This window comes from Sinocyclocheilus grahami, unplaced genomic scaffold, assembly GCF_001515645.1.
Source record: "Sinocyclocheilus grahami isolate Dianchi unplaced genomic scaffold, SAMN03320097.WGS_v1.1 scaffold29.1, whole genome shotgun sequence".
Lineage (NCBI taxonomy): Eukaryota > Metazoa > Chordata > Actinopteri > Cypriniformes > Cyprinidae > Sinocyclocheilus > Sinocyclocheilus grahami.
This window is the reverse complement of record NW_015505208.1, coordinates 1,710,274-1,730,413: the sequence shown is the minus strand read 5'-3', so window position 1 is coordinate 1,730,413 and position 20,140 is coordinate 1,710,274. Positions and strand designations below refer to the sequence as shown.

The window sequence follows — 20,140 nt, the reverse complement described above, 5'->3', positions numbered from 1 at the left end:
GTCAATTGCGGAAATCCGGTCATAAAAACTGAATTTACCCTATAACGCAGAATATCATGGAATTTGCCAAATTATGGATGAATAAATTAAAAAAGGTCAGTACACCCAAAATCAAAACGCCACGTGATATGGTCTAGTCTGTGAATATAAAGCCACAAAAAGACTATTTAAATATGAATCCTGCATGTTCTGCGTGTCTCTGTGTGAATGAATAGCTCATACACGGGTTTCGTTTACTACACACATACGGAAGCGCACAAGACGCTCGTGGTGTTCTCAGCCTCTGCCACCTCGATATATGAGTACATAAACAATCTCTAGAACTGCTCTTGATATGGTCTAGTCTGTGAATATAAAGCCACAAAAAGACTATTTAAATATGAATCCTGCATGTTCTGCATGTCTCTGTGTGAATGAATAGCTCATACACGTGTTTCGTTTACTACACACATACGGAAGCGCACAAGACGCTCGTGGTGTTCTCAGCCTCTGCCACCTCGATATATGAGTACATAAACAATCTCTAGAACTGCTCCGAGAGTCACTTTGAGAGCATTTTACCGTTTCTTGTGAGAAAAACTATCGTCATATCATATACAAATAGAAACTCAAAGGCCTTCACAGCAACCCGTCAAAATAAAAGTCCGGTTTAACTTGAAGAAACTGTGACAGAAATATATTACTTAATGTACTGATAGTACTGCTACTATTAATAAAATTATTATTAAAACATTATTTTTAAGGAATATTTACCCAAAAATTTATTTACACACAACACAGTATTTCTGAATAAAATATATATTTTTATTTTTTTTATAAAATCAATTATTTAGAGATGCTTCTGCTTATTAAACTTATGAAACCATCTGGAAAACAATCCAGAAAATTAATGGAAAAAAGAAAAAAAATACATGTTTCTACTATTCTATTCTACTATTTTATGACTATTGCCATAGAGCCTTAATGTAATTTCTGTTAAACTTTTAATAAATTGCAGTTAAATTGTGTAAGCTTCATGATTTCAATTAATTACACATGCTTTTTGAATAAATAAATTAAATTTAATTATTAAAACAGAGGCTAGAATAATTTTAATTGAAAAAAAATAATGGAATCCAGAAAAATGTACGGAAAAAAAATCAGAATTAGGGAAAAAAGAAAACGGATTTCATAGGGCCCTATACAAGGACTTTAAAACTACAACTTATGTACCAGATGATTCTAGAGAGAAAATCAAGACTATAATGGTGTCAAAACTACACACACAGAAAAATGCTAAATAAAAACTGAATTTATGTTTTAAAAACATAAAATTAAGCGATTTATGTTTTTTATATATATAAAATACATATATAAACAAACCATAATGTTTTATTAAAGAAAAAAACGGTAAGCTTGCATTTTATAAAACATAAAAGTGTATAAAATCAGCAATACAAATAAATTACTACAGTCTAACCGGTCAATGTTGATCAATTTAATGCATCCTTGTTGAATAAAATTACTAATTTCCTTCCAAAAAAAAAGACTACCTAATGAACTACCTAATGAACTACCTAATATAAACAAAGTTTTAGACCTTTTAATTGTAATACATTTATGAATTCATCTATAATTAAACAAAATGCTCTCAAATGTCTGGACCTCACTTTCTATCCAAGTAACATGGTATTACCATCTGTTACCATCATTGCACTGTTGCACCTTGACAGTAAACATTAGGAGGCGACAATCACTATGATGTAATGTAATAACATGTTTGGAAACATATCTTAAACTCTTGATGCTGAGATCAGTTTATTTGCTGATATCTTTGAATTATGACTTTACCTAAAGTCAAAAGACTTTGGCAAGAGAAACATCAAAAGTAAGCAGCAAGATCTGATATCAGTAAAGACCCCCTTAACAGATTGTAAAGCAAAATTCACACACACACACACACACACACACACACAAAAGAAGAAAATTAAAAGAAAAGAAATGGGCTTTTCATGTGGGAAGATGTCCGGCCATAAATCTGTTGAATTTGGCCTTGGGGGAACCGGCTCCAGAAATCTGGTCAAACATCACACATGAGACCAAAACCACAATGTAAAGAAATCTGGGCGCCACTCGTCTTTATCTGCACTGCCTTTTCAAAGAGAACCAGAAAAAAATATATATGACCAACATCAAAAACTAACCGTTTACAGTTATGGAAACTACTATAAAAGAGGCTAAATAACACAGTCACTCAGACTATTGTCATAGAGTCAGGCCGAAAACAAATGAGGATTGGAGAGATGCCATTTCACGGTTCAAACGCAAAACTGGGATTTCTGGTTTGTGTCATCCCTCGGTCATTTAATGAGCATTTCACAGCAGTAAACAAACACATTCAGTAGGGGACTTTACAGATGGAGTTCTGAAATTATACACACTGGGGTTTGAAGAGGAAGCCAGGTCTCATCTATTCACCTCTAATCTGGTAAATTGAGTCAAAAAGAACGACTGAAAGAGGAGAATGAGTCGAGCCAAGAGCTGTAAACACATTTTCCGAAGCCCCTGATCTGCAGACTTCAAGCATGCACGATAAATCTGACGTGAAATCATAATTATAAAAGCAATTAGCTGACCCTGTGCCGCTCGCCCTTGGATGTGACAGTGAAAATTCATACAGAGCCCTTTCAAGGCGGCTGGGACAAGGTCGGTGGGGGGCGGAAAAGTGCAACACAGCAACAATAAAACCGCAGGCCTTTCCTGTATCATTAACCACAAGCTCAAATAGCTCAGGACAAGACAGTGCCAATTGCAACAACACTAAATAAACTTCCACATCTCACACAAACACATGTGATTTGAGGTCAATAATTCCTCAACCTATTTATACATCTCCAAAATGCATACTGTATGAGTTAATAGTTTTAATAGAGTTAATAGAGTTAATAACATTAATAGTTTCAGCAAACATTCTACTTTTTTTTTTTTGTCGGATAAATGCTGACCTAATATTTTTTACCTTATATTTTTATATTTAATATTGACTTTTTAATTTTATATATATAATAAAAAATTCATTCAGTTTTAAGTGTCACTTTGACCTAACTAACAAAATTGTATTTATATTTTTTGATTTAAACTGTATTTATTTGTTAAATTAAAATATGATGCAAATATATCTTTCAGAATTTGTTCTATTATGCTGATTTGGTGCTCAAGAAACATTTCTTATTGTCAATGTTGTTGGACACATTTTTGCAGGATTCTTTGATGAACAGAAAAGTGCAACACAGCAACAATAAAACCGCAGGCCTTTCCTGTATCATTAACCACAAGCTCAAATAGCTCAGGACAAGACAGTGCCAATTGCAACAACACTAAATAAACTTCCACATCTCACACAAACACATGTGATTTGAGGTCAATAATTCCTCAACCTATTTATACATCTCCAAAATGCATACTGTATGAGTTAATAGTTTTAATAGAGTTAATAGAGTTAATAACATTAATAGTTTCAGCAAACATTCTACTTTTTTTTTTTTGTCGGATAAATGCTGACCTAATATTTTTTACCTTATATTTTTATATTTAATATTGACTTTTTAATTTTATATATATAATAAAAAATTCATTCAGTTTTAAGTGTCACTTTGACCTAACTAACAAAATTGTATTTATATTTTTTGATTTAAACTGTATTTATTTGTTAAATTAAAATATGATGCAAATATATCTTTCAGAATTTGTTCTATTATGCTGATTTGGTGCTCAAGAAACATTTCTTATTGTCAATATTGTTGAACACATTTTTGCAGGATTCTTTGATGAACAGAAAACATTTATTTAAAACTGAAATATTTTGTAACATTATAAATGTCTGTAATTTGTAATCAAATGAATTTGCCTTTGCTAATATATATATATATATATAAATAAATAAATAAAAAGCATTACTTTCTTTCAAAAAAATTTTTTACTGACCCTTTTGGATATTTACATATACATAAAAAATTGCTCCCAGAAGGACAGATAAAATAAGATATATGTAAATAAGGGTTTGGAGCAGACAGCATTGTCTTTTTTCAGCCAAAACGTCGGTGAAACGCATAGAACAGGAAACAGACTGGGCACCGATACCTTTGGAAAGTATGTTCTGCCAAGGTGTGCTGCTTCAATCAACCCAGTCAGATCCTCAAGGCAATCTCTCAGGAATGAGAGACCCCTCATTTGCCCGCTCATCGCCACCTAGCGACCATCATCCCCAACAATAATGAAATATCTCTGTGGCCCATGCCCCCATGCCAACCATAACTCTCCTTTACTGCAGACAGCTCCAATAAAGGATTACAATTACAATTAAAGTAATGAGCAAAGGGGAGGAAAAAAGAGAAAAGTCCGAGGATGGATCCCAAGGCAAATTAAATTGCAGCACAGTTTGAAAGTGAGCACAGAGTCAGTCTTTTGGGTTATTACTGGCTAACCACCCCTCATTCCCTCAATAATTAACTTTCAAGTTCTGTAACCAGGAACCAGAGAAATTGAAACAAAAGTCAAAAGTCCCAAAATGTCTACAGTGACCCATAGATCAAACCTCACCTATAATGAATGCTCCTGGTGGATCACCTATACTTTCTACCATCTGTGTTATTTTAAACGAATCCCTGCAAGGTGGAAGCACATTTCAAAACCAACATTTGAGCAACAGATGTGTCTCTAATGCCTAGAGGGCAAGAGGCAACAGCAAGGTGTATAATATAAAGAAAATAATGGTGTAAATGAGATAGAGCACCAAGTCAACGCAATGGCCAAAGTCAACATTGGCATACCGTCAGGCAGACCCCAATTCCTAGGCTTTGGGGATGTTGTCTCTTTTTTTCCAGCGTTGTGGTGATAGCAGAGGGGCTCCGGAAATTCAGAGACTGCCGAGCCAAAACAGATCACTTCAAAGCGCCTTATTTAACGCTTGCTAAATTTTTCATCACAGTTGCTTAATATCCTGGGGAAGGGGAGCTTTTGAAGTTGCGGCGAGAGTGGGATGTTCTTCTGACAACTTTCCTTTTTTTTTCTCCCCCTCCCTCCTCCTTTCACCTCCTCCCTCTGCTCCTGCATCCCTCGCTCTTTCCACAGGAGGCCAGTGATATTTGGGGCACACGGTGGAGCCCCAGCGGGCAGAGTGAGGATGGGAGTGTGTCCCATGGAGCCGGCAGTTACCATGCCAACACGCTGAGCGTTACAGTCACTGGCGGTAGATCGCAGGAGGGTACCGCAAAACACCACTGGAGGGAAAGATATTTAACCTTTCACACACCTTTGAGGCAGAAAGCTCACCACAGAAGTCTAAAAGGCAAACAAGAGAGCTGACAAACATGGTTCTCTGACAGCCTGAGGGGATTTGGAGGGTTGATGTTTAACTCCACCAAGCCTGAGTATATGGTTAAATCTTTGACTTTTGCTGCTACATGTAAATTCAGGTGTGTTACTCAGTTAGTGGTTTATGGGCATTCTGTGATTTAATAATTAATGCATGGGCTGATGTGCCTATGATTGTGACTGTCAGGTGTAGACTGGGAAAAAAGAAAGAGGAAAGAGGACAGGAAAGGAAAGGAAAAGGAAGAGGGACAGGGGACAAAGGGAAAAAGAACAGATGAAGGAAAAGGACAGGGAAAAGGAAACAGAAATGGAAAGGACAATTAAAGGAAATAAAGGAAATTGAACAGAAAGGAATGCAAAGGAATAGAAAGGAGAGAAAAAAAGCTAATATAGAGGAAAATCTCCATGGAAAAGAACAAAACGAAAAGAAAAGCAAAAAGTTAGGAAAGGGACATTATAGTGAAAGAAAAGGGAAATGTAAAGGGACAAAAGGAAAGGCAAATGGAAATGAAAGGGGAAAGAAACAAAAAAGTAATAAAAAGAAAAGGAGAAAAAAAGGAAACTACAAGAAAAGGCAAACGTAAAGAGAAAAAGAAAAAAAGGGCAGAGAACAGAAAGTAAAGAAAAGGAAAAGGACATGAAAGGGAAACGTAACAGGAAAAGTAAAGGCAAAAGGACATGAAAGTGAAAGGGAAAAGAAAAGGAAAGGAAAGGAAAAGGAAAATGAAAGGGAATAGGAAAGGGGAAAAGACAAGGAAAAGGCAATGGCAAATGTAAAGAAATGGAAGGAAAGGGAAATGTAAAAGGACAGGAAAATGAAGGTGAAAAATGGAAAGAAAAGAACACAAAGAAAGTAAATAAACAAGGAAAAGAAGAGATAGAAAAGTCAAGGGAAGAAAAAAGTAAAAGAAATTAAAAGGAAAGGGAACGGGAAATATACAAGCAAAGAGCAATACAAGGGAAAGGGAAATATACAGGACATTCAAATCAAAGTGAAAATGGAAAGAAAAGGAAAAGAACAAAAATGAAAGTAAAAAGGAAATGGAGAAGGAAAAGAACAGAACAGAAAGGAAAGGAAATGAGAAGAAAGGAAAGAAAAGGAAAAAGTGAGGGGGCGGTTAAATAAAAAAAGAATGAAGTAGGGCGCAGTGTGTGGGAGAGGGACAGGCCAGGAAGGACAACCCCTGGAGGCGAGAGCTCACCCCTGAACGCGACTGGTACTGGGTTTGACTGACAGGCCAGAGTGCAGCACAGGTCCAAACCTGCTCTAGCTCAGACTCCAGCCAGAGTCGCCTGCCACCGAGGAGGGCGAGGTGAGTCAGAACCTGTTAACGTGACTGGTGTCCCCAGCCTGACACCCCGGCACTCGCGCTCAGAGCCTCCCTCCAGCCCTGCCACTATTCCCCTTCTGCTCATCCACATCAAATCCTTTCAGACACAGATTTCAATTATTCACCCCATCCAAATAATGCCTTGTGACATGAATTATCCAGAGCTGTAATAATCCACTTAACTGGGAAAGAGCAGCTCATCAAAAAGAGAAAAGCAGAGGAAAAAAAGGGGGACTTGTCAAGCAGTTAGAAAGCCAAGAAGCCTTAATAATCAACATTTTTCCCCGCTGTTAAGGACAGTGCTTTGAGCATGGCTAGATATCATTCATAGCGGAAAATCACATCACACAAATACACAGCCTAATTGTCCAATGATAGTAAATGTGCCATAGATAATCCAAGAACTTCCAAGCTTAAGAGCAATAAAATAAAGAGAGTAGTGACTAGTGAGTGAGGATTACTCATGTTCATATCCAGGCTGTTCACAAAACTGCCTGCTAACAAATCATATACTAACTGACGGTCAAATGTTTTCAGATAATCACAGTCAATGACATATTTGAAATGCTGAAAAGTACATTCAATCAATGAAATATCATGATCATACACTATAGATTCAAAAAGTTTAGGGTTGGTAAGATTTGTTAATATTTTTGTGCAATATTATTATTACTACAATTTAAACTAAAAGTTTTCTGTTTTAATGTATTTTCAAATGTAATTCATGTCTGTGCAAAGCTGAATTTTCAGCAGCCATTACTCCAGTCTTTAGCGTCGCACAATCCTTCAGAAATCATTCTAATATGCTGATTCGGTGCTCACATTTCTTATTATAATCATCAATGCTGAAAACATTTGTGCTGCTTAATATTTTTGTGGAAACTTGTGGATATTTCTTTATTTGATTAATAGATACATTTACAAAAAAGTTTAAATAAACAGCATTTGATAGAAATAGAAAAGCTTCACTAAACAGCATTCACTGTCCATTAGAGCATTTAAGTGAGCAGTCCAGAAGTGAGCACATTGGGTGAAATATTGATATCTTTACACGTTTACTTTGCATTTCTTTTGACAGAATCATAATTTCTATTCATTTTCCACAGAATTACGAGATTGGATTAGCATTAGCTGCTTACAGTGCTGTCTCTGTATGTTTTTGTTCTGTCTCAGTCTGTTTTCTCTTCCGCAATCGCGGTTATGACTCAGTGGAAACTCATTTGCTGTTCATATGTCACACATATACACGTTCATAACCCGCCCTGTCTCTTCTCTCCTAAACTTCAACATTCTGTTCTGTCCACAGCAAACCCTGAGAAACATTTAAACACACAAAATATGAAGCAAATAAACACACGATTACAACAGTTTATGATCTGTTTGTGATTTCCATGAGAAATGCTAAGCAGGTACATATGTAGCATGATGCAAATTGTAGCTCTAATGCATGTTACCCTGCTGTGCTTATATTTCATTATGTAAGAAATTTTTTTGTTTTCTATAAAGACTCTATTATAAATGGATAAATCTATATTGGGATCAGTGTGGATGAAGAGGTTTTATAAAATGAAAAATAGAAAGCTGAAATGTTCTACCTGTGGTTGTGCACTGTGTAGTAGATGGACAAAATGGCTTTAATGCAATCTTATGTTTATGCTCAACTGTGCTGTAAAAGGACCCCTTTTAGCTGGTATGCTGTATTTAATAATTGTTCAACAAGTCAGCATTTTGTAGAATATGCTTGAACCTGATAATTGTCGTTTTCTTTGACTATCTAATTATTAGAACACCTAAATACATTGCTTGTAAATAGTGTTTGCTTCAGCCAGTTGAAGCCTTCAGGTACAGTACAGTATGTGTGCACATGATCAGCATGGTACCACCAGGAAAAATCTCACTGACCCCAAACATTTGAACAGTAGTGTACCTACAGACCTACAAGACTAATAAAGTGGTAAATTCTCTGTAAAATACAGCCTCGTCTGGGTTATTGTTTTACAACAACGAAAATGAAAAATAGAAAGCTGAAATGTTCTACCTGTGGTTGTGCACTGTGTAGTAGATGGACAAAATGGCTTTAATGCAATCTTATGTTTATGCTCAACTGTGCTGTAAAAGGACCCCTTTTAGCTGGTATGCTGTATTTAATAATTGTTCAACAAGTCAGCATTTTGTAGAATATGCTTGAACCTGATAATTGTCGTTTTCTTTGACTATCTAATTATTAGAACACCTAAATACATTGCTTGTAAATAGTGTTTGCTTCAGCCAGTTGAAGCCTTCAGGTACAGTACAGTATGTGTGCACATGATCAGCATGGTACCACCAGGAAAAACCCATTTATATGTATATGTATATATAATCTCACTGACCCCAAACATTTGAACAGTAGTGTACCTACAGACCTACAAGACTAATAAAGTGGTAAATTCTCTGTAAAATACAGCCTCGTCTGGGTTATTGTTTTACAACAACAGCAATATGACTAAAGACACCAATGACCAAGAAATATTCAAATAATGTCCTTGAACATGACTCATCCAATTCAATTTCAGAGCAGAGCATTCTTATAAAACTCAACCAATTAAAAAAAGCAGGCAATACAAAAATCAGAACCATACCATTTTTGCTAACAATTCTTTGCATATACGCATATGGTAATAATATTGTTAATGCAAACCAATTCATTCAAATTCAATCCGGTGTTTCAGTCTGTTTGTACTGGTATAAAACGGATGCTGGTGAGTCAGACTCATCACTTACCAGCGCTTCTCTTGGAGGCACATCTTCTCTGGCCGGAGCAGCGTTCTGAAAGAGAACAGCAGCCTTGTGTTACAGCGCCATTTAGTGGCAGAATTTATGACATTTGATTCTATTATATTACAGTACAGAATTTGACACTACATGACAGCTCTAACCAAAGAAATTTCAGCAAGGATGTATAAAATCAATCAAAAGTGACAGAGTAAACATTTATAATGTTTAACCTCAAGTTCCACTAACCCTGACTGTCTATACACTGTAATATGATTCTTGATGGACTTTAGAGTTTACTGCATTGCTGATTGCCGTTTAGTGCCATTAATACTCCTGCCTTTATCATCATTGTGCAATTGCACCAGGCTTGGAGTCTCTTCACTGTTTTGGTTCTGATAAGTGCATGATACCATTTGTTAGATCCACTTTAGAGCACTAAGTAAGCCTGCAAGGTTCCAATTAGGATATTAATTTACTAATTAGCCATTCAGTTGACTCTTTTAAGAAAAACTGACTTACTGTAAAAGTAGTAGTCTTCTGAAAGCGTTAGGCTCAAGGACACAGTAGTAACAGTTTATATATCAGTGTTGTAAATTTTGGGGTCAGATTATCTCTGTTTTTGAAACAAGATTCTTTTGTTCAACAAGACTGCATTTATCTGATAAAAACAGAAAAATATTGCAATTATTATATAATTATTGAAATATTTTAATAATTCAAAATAATTGTTCTCCATTTTTATATATTTTTCATTTTTTGTGTAAAAGCTCTAATTTTAGTGTCTATGCTATAACATCTGCTATGTAAGAGCTGCAGATTTTCAAAATCTGATTGTAACTAAAGGCATTTCATTACTCCCAAAACTAGGCCAGATATCAGCACACTGAACTTCTTATCTAGGCTGGTTTACACTCTCTAACAAACGGCAACATTGCAAACATTCTGAAGCTGGCAACAGATTTTTTTATGTTAAGAATTATAACGGTCATTTTCACACTGCGCAAACACACACCAACAGGGTTGACACACTGATTGCAACCGTTCTTAACTTCAGAATACAGGCCAGGCATCCTCAACACACTTCCAAAAAAACAGATTAAAAATAAGCATATCTGAAACAGTCATAGCATTCATAGGTTTCCTATGCAAGTACTTATGACAAACTTATGTTTCCATTAACAGTATTCAACAGAGAAAAAAGCACAGGAATTATCATGCGAGCGAGATTCACATCCTAACCTTAAAGCTGAGACGTTAAATTAATTACAAGAACATTTAGCTAAGAAGATTGCAAGCCCAAAAATGAAAAGTCTGTCATTAGTTGAAGAAAAAAAAATCATGGGAAAAATATGCATTGGAAATGAATAGTGATTGAGGATCACATCAGTTCTTGTGTCCCAATTAAAATATAATGAAAGACTGTTATCCCTTTAATTCATTGTTGATTTATATAGAATATTTTAAGTTGTAATAATTAAAAGTACTTTAAATAAATTAAAGAAAAATATAAGAGCATGAATCAGGTTTAAAATTTTAGAAGACAAAGGTGAGTAAAAAAATTTAAGTAATAGAGTTTAATTAAGTAGGCTATTAACAAAAATGAATATGATCAACTTTAAAATAAAATGCATGAAATATTGTCAATTAATCTAATTTATAAATATATTTTTATTATAAACTATTACAAATATAAAACATATAAGCACACAGCCTGAAACAAATGTGAGACGTCATGTTCTTATACTACGGTAATTCAGTTAAGAATGCAATTCAAATGAATGTTTACATCCTTTGATTTTATTTTTTTTTTCCATTACTGATTTTGCATCAACCCTGAATCTGTTAAAGTATCATATCTCTCTAACATAGCCTACCTTTATTTTTCAAAATGCAGGTTTGGAACTAGATGAATGTGGGTAAATGATGACAGGGTGAACTATCCCTTTAATTCTTTGCTGATACATTTCATAAATGATGCTTGTATGTCGGCTGTAAACAGATCAAACTGAGACAGATGAGCACATGGAGAGATGAATGTGTCATGTTTTCAGGGTCAACGACCCTGACTGAATTTTACTGTATACTTGTCTATATAGCACTTATATTATTTCACAGAGACTGACACATTAATATCTGCAGAGGAATCTCCTGTATGCGTATTCTCTGCGGCCTGCACCTGTCACACACATCTGTCTAACTGCATGGGTTGAGACAGTGAACAGGGCGCTAGCAAATCAGCTAAAACTTTTCCAAAGCAACATGGGACTGCCAGATTATGAGCTTATCAACAATTAAAGCGTGACAAATAGTGCATTTACTGTGCAGGTCCACGGCGGAAAAATCAAATGCATGTTGTTAGCTGGTTGAACGTTATCAGCTACCTGATTTTGGTGGTCAGGTTGGTCCGGGGATGCCATCTTCTCAGAGCTGTTAGCCAGAAGGCTAATGACGCTAACCCTCCACCGGTGCTCGATTACTTCGGTCTGAAGTCTGAACTAGTCATACGAAGTTCGAGTCATTTGCATTGATCGGTTCTTTTGAACTGTTCGTTTCAAAGAACGCGTTCAAAGTGAATATTACAGTTTTGTTCTTGATTGCTAACACACTATAACTGATTCATTTGGCACAGTTTTCCAAACCAGTCACACAGTTCTCAAAACAAAGACACGTTTCTCAAAACTTTTAACACATTTCACCTGCTTTCACACATGTTCCAATTTGCTCAGTGTTTTCTGCAAAACTCTACAGCATCATTTTGCACAGGTTTTACCATGTTCTCATTTAGAAAACACAAACACACAATATAACTACCTCAAGAATCACAAAATGAACACAAATAGCACACATTTATCCATGTGTGAACATTAGTTTTTTTTTAAAAAAAAGCTAAAACACATTTCTTGAAACCATCGCTCATTTTCTCAAAACCTTAAGCACAAATCCAAATACTCAAACTGAATTCACGAAACCTCTGACTCTTCCATCAAAATCAAACAATCACTGCAAAACCCTTTCACTTGCACTCAAAATCAAACAGTGCTCTCAGATCACACACACGAGACAATGAAATAAACACTGCAGAGCATTCATTAGACACTAAAGAGAAAAATGGAGAAGACTGCTTCCAGAGCATTACAGAAAAAAGTACATTGTATTGAGTAAACAATTTTGCAATTCTGTAAAAAATTATAGTAATTACAACTGAGTAAGGTGAATATATTGTACAGGCCTACTGTATGTACGGCAAGAATAGTATTGTGCTGAATATTGAATAGTACTGAATGTTTATATATATTTAGCACTTGGATGCTGCAAAAATAATGCAGTCCAACTGCAAAGGCCAAAAAGGTCAAATAAAACAAAAAATGAATAGCATGTTACAGTACACTCAAATACTGTAAGTTGTCTTTGTGCTTGAGTCCGGCATGAGAACTTTGTCCACATCACAAGTAATGTTGTCTTTTTTGATAGACAAAGAGAAAAAAAAAACCTCCAGCCTTGATAACCCTCTTTCTCTCCTCATCCTCTTCCTCCTCATCCATCCTCCACTTCTTACATGTACTCTTGCTCCTCTCCTTCTCAGATTGTTTCCATCTATTGTTCGTATCATCATTCAGTCTCCTGTGCGACTTGTGCACTCTGAACTGCCTCATATTTTGTACAGTTGGTTTGATCACATCATTAGAAACAAGTGTGAACAATTTTGAATCGTTGTGTGTAAACGATGACAACTGTGCTTTAGTTGTGTTTAACTTTTGCCGCTTGCGTTTAGCATTTTGCAGCTCAAATGCATCACAGTGTGATAAGTGTTTAAGTGAATAAGAATGTGTTCAGAGTTTTGCAGAAAAAGTGCATGAGATTTGCAAATAGAGCCTAACTGACTGAACATGTTCAAAGTTTAGCAGAAAGAGTGCTTTATTCGACAAATTGGTTTAAGCTACTGAGAATTTGGTTCTCTATACAGGAAAGTAGTCTGTGTATTTGTCAGGTTTGTGTGTCATCTGAGGCAAAAGTTTGAGTCTGACAAATGAGAATGTGTTTTTGACTAAAATGTTTGACTTTGACCTGAAAGTTTGAAGTTTGCACAAGTTGGTATGTAGTTTTGAGATTGTGTTAATAGTTGTGAGAAAATGGTGAATTGTTTCATGAATTGTGTGTTAGCAATCGAGAAAAACTGTATTACAGAGCTCGTCCGTTTTTGTGAATCAGTTCAAACGATTCGTTTAAAAGATTCGGATCAAAAGAACGATTCGTTCACATCGCAAGGCCACCGAGCCGTTACAGATTCGATCAGCACATTTCAAAACACGGAAGCCGAAATGTATTTATTTTCAATTTTTTTCTGATACATTGTCAGACAGATGGTGACAATATTACATGTAATGTGATTTATGTGGTTTTAGACACAAAATAACAACCATTAACAAAGTGTGAAGCCTTGAAGATACGAATTCTGAACTTTGAACTGACTATCATCATGGCAGAAGTAAAAGCGTGTAAAGTGTGTAACATTAGCCGACACAAGTATTACGGACTGGCGGTAACCTCTCTAGATCAGCTCAAAATAAAAGGTGGGTGAATACAGCCTGAACTAAGTAAATACCCTTTTTAGATGAAATTCTGAAACAGATTATCTATACTGCACATTTAAAACAGTGGTAATTGAAAATGTTTTACATACAGTAGGCATAATTTAAATTAAAATACGTAGGCTAAGAGTCAAGTTTTAGATTATTTTAGAACATAAAGAGTATAGAAAAATAAGAGTAACAAAAGTTGAATTAATGGATTAAAGTTTTACACATTTTACATTTAAAAATATTTTTAATACGTTTTCAGAATCAGTTGAGGATTGTTTAATTTCTCGTTTCATCCTGTGCTCTTATTTGTCATTTGTCACGTTCTCTTTATTTCTGTCACCCACAGGTGGTGAGGCTCTAGGGTTCAGTCCCAGTGCATCTGTCACAGTGGTGCTAGAAGATGATGGGACAGTTGTAGAAGATGAGGCTTACTTTTTGTGTCTGCCAGAAAATACAAAATTCATGCTGTTGCATGCCGATGAAACATGGATGCATTCTCATCAAGGTGAAATCTAACCAGGATATTCCAGGATGTTTTTTGTATTATTATTTGTTCAGCACACTAATTAATCTAAACTGGTATATTTTGTTAGTTGATGCAGGGGCAGCACAGTCTTGCAGAAAGTCCTCTGATGTTGAGGTAGATGGAAAAGACAATGTTGATGGCTTTGAATCTTGGCACAGTTTGGCAGAGCAGCTCAGACAGGACCTGGCCAGTATTATCCTCATGTCTGAGGCAGATCTACAGGTCTGTGTGATTCTGGCTTGTTATTTTGCAATATCATTTACATGTATGATTATAGTGTATAAATACGCAATGTTTTACTGTGATTTTCAGAGAATAATTGTGTAAATGTGTTACAGAGTCTGATTGATGTGCCGTGCTCAGATCTGGCTGCAGCGTTGGACTTCTCACAGCAAAAAACCCAGGTCCTACAGGACACTCTGCAAAGAATGCTGGACCGCAGGGAAGAAGAGAGACAGTCCAAAGAGTTACTGAGGCTCTATTTGAAAGCCATGGAGCAAGAAGGCACCTGGGACCCACAAGAACAAAGTAGGGATATGTTTCAGATACCAGCAATACAAGAAAAATCTCCAAGTAAAGTCATAGCAGTTATTTAAAGGAATAGTTTCATAGTTTTTTTTCTTTCATTGAACACATTTTTGAGAAATTTAGCTTTACATCTCCTACTCATCAATTGATCCTCTTGTAGTGGATGGGTGCCATCAGAATGAAAGTCCAAACAGCTGATAAAAAACATCACAGCAATCCACAAGCAATCCACATGACTCCAGTCCATAAATGAATGTCTTGTGAAGGCAAAAGCTATGTGTTTGTAAGAAACAAATTCACCAATAGGGCATTTTAACTTTAAAACCATAGTTTCTTGCCAGAATACCAGCCCATAATCCATAATAACATTTCCAACAGTGAAAAATTCCATCCCCTGTTGTTCTCCCATATCAAAATCCACCGACATACTTGTTTAAAATCATTTTGATCTGTGCATGTTCCTCTCCTGAATTAGACGAGAATACTTTTTTTAATAGAGAAAGCAGTTTTATGGATAGAACACTCCTATTTTAGCCAAAAACAGTTTGGAGTTAAAACATCTTAATAATAGATTTTATTACAAACATGCATTTTCAGTTCACAACATGTTAATTGATGGACTGGAATTGTGTGGTTTACTTGTAAATTATTGTGATGTTTTTATCATTACTCTCATTCTGACGGCACCCATTCACTGCAGAGTATCCATTGGTGAGCTAGTGATGTAATGCTAAAGTTTTGGAAATCTGATAAAAAACAAACAAACTCATCTACATCTTGGGTGGCCTGAGGGTGAGTACATTTTCAGCAAATATTAATTTTTGGGTGAACTATTCCTTTACTGTTGCTTTGACTCTGCTTCCACTAGATGGCATCGCTGAACCATTTCTAAATATTGTACCAGTTCATACAAGTTCATTTTATCAGTACTTGGTGGAATGAAGAAAAGTAGCAGCTTGGATGATCAACAGCTTATCTGTTGCTGTGACAGCCCTAATCTTTCCAGTGCTTTCAGGACGTTAACCACTGTCATTGCTGCAGGCGCTAGACTAGATGAGACAGATGGGGTGCAGGTGGAGGCCGCAGCAGGGTTCAGCTCCATAACGCTAATGGTCCTGAAGGAAAAAAAATACCCAGAGACCAGACTGTCCAATGAAGAGCTACAGGTGTGACATCTTACACTGTTCTAACACCTCCCACAATTTCTTAAGAATGGTGTAAAAACCAAGCATTTTAACATTATTTTACACTAGACAGCGGAAGTCAACATGAACATCATTCAAAGCCCATTTTACCTGCGTAAAATGACATTTCAGGGTGTTCAACTGGAAAAAATAAGGCAGGACTTGATTTTATTGGTTTGTGAGAAGTAGATGTTGCATAGGGTTAATTTTGACTGAACTTTCAGTCATATGTCAGTAGGGGTCACTCGCTCTTTTCAGTGGAATGAGCACAAGCCACAAGAGTATGATCAGTCTGTTATCATTTTGTAAAAATTAAGTGATTTTGAAAACCTAATCCTAATATAACTATATTATATAATACAAAGTAATTATGTAATAAAAACAGGTACATTTTTGTGTTTGGATATATTTAAGGGCATATAATTAATGTCTCAAATGGATGCATTTTTATGCAGATGGTGGCGGGGCATGGAGTGGAGGTTATGATGGAGGTGTTGAGCTGGGACAGTGAAAGGACATCAGCGCTGGTCCGGGCATGTGAAAGTGAGCTCAGTAAACGCCTACAGCGAGTTCAAGCCCTGCAATCCCTCAGTTCTCAAAATCAGTCCACTTCACAACCACACACTGAGAGAGAGACCCGAGCCAAACGCCGTAAGACACACACACACTGATAGACCTTTGCTCTTTATTTTTGGACTGCTTCATTACACCTCATCTAAAAAGAAAAATGAATTTAGACAGTGTTTTTCCCATTTTTGGATAGTCATTATTTTGATAGTATATTGTATAGAAATGCCAAAGCATAATAAAAGTCATGTTTTAAGCAAGGAAAACATACAGACTGGTGCTCCTTTTGATTTTTAAAATTCCATGTTTCTTATCTGTTGCCTGTAATTTGACCCATCATTCAGGGGATCAATTGGTGATAATCATATACTACACTCTTAAAAATAAAGGTTCTTTTATTGGCATCAATGGTTCCTTAGATTATTAAAATGTAAGAAAAAATGATTCTTTTAAGATATCATTTATCATAATTGATTGTACCAAATACCTGTAATGTATCCTGACAGATATGACATTTTAAAACCTATTACAAACATTTAATGCTGCTTTATGATATTTCTCAGGGAAGGAATGTGTTACCGTAATATTGCAAGGTTCACTAAATGTCAAATTGGAAATGTTAGCAATTTAGCCCGTGGGGTGCATTTTTTTCACTTGTTGAAATATCGAATGATATATATGATATTGGACTAATAAAAAGATTTTGACATTTAATTTTGGGCATTAATATAAACTGAGTTACATAATGAATGGAAAAAATATTTCAGCTTGTCAGAGAGCATTGAGAATGGTAATGTATGTAGATAAAATGTCCATATGCTGATAAACTAATGAAGAGACCTGCTGGTCTGTTCCTTTGCACCATGAATGTCTTGTTAAAACAATCTATTTCCGTGCGGATGTAGTTCTACCTTAGATTGTAATGAGCATGTGTAAGCTTTGATTGGTGTTGGGCGGGTTTGTGAAGCCAGTCTTTGTGCTGTTTTGTGGCTGTGAAGTACTATTGATTTGAAAATGTTGAATTCTGACCATTGTTAGACTATATGCCAATGATCAGAATATCACTTCAACAGGATGTAGAGATGTTCCTGAGGAATTCATTAGACTGGTATTACGTATGCAGTCCCCAGCTGAACTGTTCTAGTAATGGGTTTCCTGTCTTGAGAGATGATTTTACCCATTTTTCCTCAGTATTGCAATAGTCATGTCTTTATTCTGATCATTTTATCTTATATTTTTGATAAGCGCCCTTTTGGTGTGTGGTAATTATAACAGTAAGTCTGTTGTTCTTTATTATGTGCATGTGAAGTATTTGGAAATAAGCAGCAAGCTGTCTGTGATTGTTGGTATAATGTCAGTTTGCTGGATCAATGCGTGACACTGCGACCAACCTGTCCTCACATCACAGAGCTCTGACCACCAGAAGCAAGCAAATCAACTGTGAATTATGTACTCTCTACTAGACAAGCGTGACCACAGCTTCAACCGGGGTCTGTTGTTGCATGATGGATTGGCTGTGTCATGCAGGGCAAAACCACAGTGCATTGATCATTCACTGACTCCTGCTAGCATACTGAGATCTACAGGTTGATGAATGTCTAGAAAAGAGCAAATGAGAATACAGAATGAGTTGTTGTAAAAAACATGTGTGTGTGTGTGTGTGTGTGTGTGTATACTGTATATATTATTATTATTATTAAAGCCTATATAATACATGAATTTCTAAGGCCTGTAAATATTCATGTCCACCTTCAGGTTGTGGTACACGTCTTTTTGCTGTGAAATCTTTCATAATTTCTTACAAAGCAAACATCATTTTTATATTGTTATTAATACTTCAAGATTTCAACTTAAGTTTACATGATCATTTTTTGGAAAATCATGTTTAAATGTATCAAATATGATACAACATTTTGTCCCCAATCAGTTAAAACTGCAGAGCTTTCATAAAGGCATTTAAATAGCTTACTAAAAATATTATTGGGACAACTAATATTTATATGCATTTTATGTATGTCTGTTACTGTTATTAAGATCTCATTAATTTACATTACAAGCTATCGGAATGTCAGCTTATTTTTGGCCATATAAAAAATACAAAACTATACCAAATTGCATATTTTTCCTTAGGCCTGGTTTTTCCTCCTTGAATGTGAGCTACATTTTTTATTATATCATACCATATATGGGCCTGATGTATCAAATATGATACAAAAAAACAGTTTTTCTTTTGTATTTTGTCTAAAGGTTCAATAAAGTATTACTTTTATTACGATTTTTCAGACTATTGTTTGTCAGGCTTTACAGAGCAAAATATTTTTATATTAGCAACATGAGCAAGAGTATTTTTAATTTGTAAGTATTTTTGAATGGATGACACTTATTGTCACCTTCACTGATATTCTCTGCTCCCTCTTTTAAGTCATTTTATTACAAGCCATGTAAAAATGATCACTTACTAAAGTGAAAGTACACTTCTAATAAACAAGCGATGCTTGGTCATTCATGTCTTTAGTGCACAGTTAAAAAGTTTGTTCAAACCCCAAGCAATACTAATACTGATGCTTGTCTTAACCACCACTGTTGTTTGTGTTAAGTTAGGCATTTAAATGGTACATGTTGGTATGAGATGTTGCTCTGAATGCATGCAGCATTTGCAGTAAACTTTCAGTTGTTTATCTATTCATGCTTCAAGTTCGTGTGATAGGACACACGTTTAAGTAGGCTTGAGAATGATTAGAACTCCACTGGGCCAAAATAGCACTGGAGAGGTAATTACACGGGGCTGGAGAGACCCTAGACGGTCCCCGTTGATAGAAGACAACAAGAGTAACTCTGAGATCAGATGCATAATGCATAAGAACCTAATGACTGTAAATCATGATGTCTGAGCTTACTTGACTTTTAAACAAACACCTCTGCATTGACACCAGTGGCTTTATGAAAATGAGACAAGTAACTCTGGGTAAGTAACTCATTATTTCATTCTTTGACTACAGAAAATAATTATGAATCAATGTAAAATAATTCATAATATAGCATACCCTCTGTTGTCTTTTGTTTTTAGAAAACTACCATAGCTTTCATTAAACTATATTTTATAAAGCAAATTCATTAAGTGACATCTTTCCACTAGAAATTATAGTTCCTGAAAAGTAAACCGACAAATTGCTAATCGAACACTACATTCAGAACCAGAACTATTCAATTAGATTTTTTAAATGTAACTTACTTTAAATGACATTTTGTGATCAAGTGTTTTACGGTATTTCATTTTTGTATATATTTATATATTTTACTGCATTTATTCATTAA

General features: G+C 35.5%; 1 protein-coding gene and 1 pseudogene across 1 annotated transcript; one reads left to right on the top strand and one right to left on the bottom strand.

The window, feature by feature from the left end:
* Positions 1–11,914, bottom strand: part of LOC107570732 (peroxisomal membrane protein PEX14-like) — an 83,676-nt pseudogene extending 71,762 nt beyond the window's left edge.
* Positions 11,915–13,711: 1,797 nt separating this feature from the next.
* Positions 13,712–18,568, top strand: LOC107570669 (DNA fragmentation factor subunit alpha-like). Its single transcript, XM_016256926.1, has 6 exons — positions 13,712–14,011; positions 14,367–14,525; positions 14,614–14,768; positions 14,885–15,074; positions 16,116–16,240; positions 16,714–18,568. Exons 1-6 carry the CDS (start codon positions 13,918–13,920, stop codon positions 16,927–16,929), a joined length of 939 nt encoding a protein of 312 aa, XP_016112412.1. The 5' UTR covers positions 13,712–13,917; the 3' UTR covers positions 16,930–18,568.
* The last annotated feature ends 1,572 nt before the right edge of the window (positions 18,569–20,140 follow it).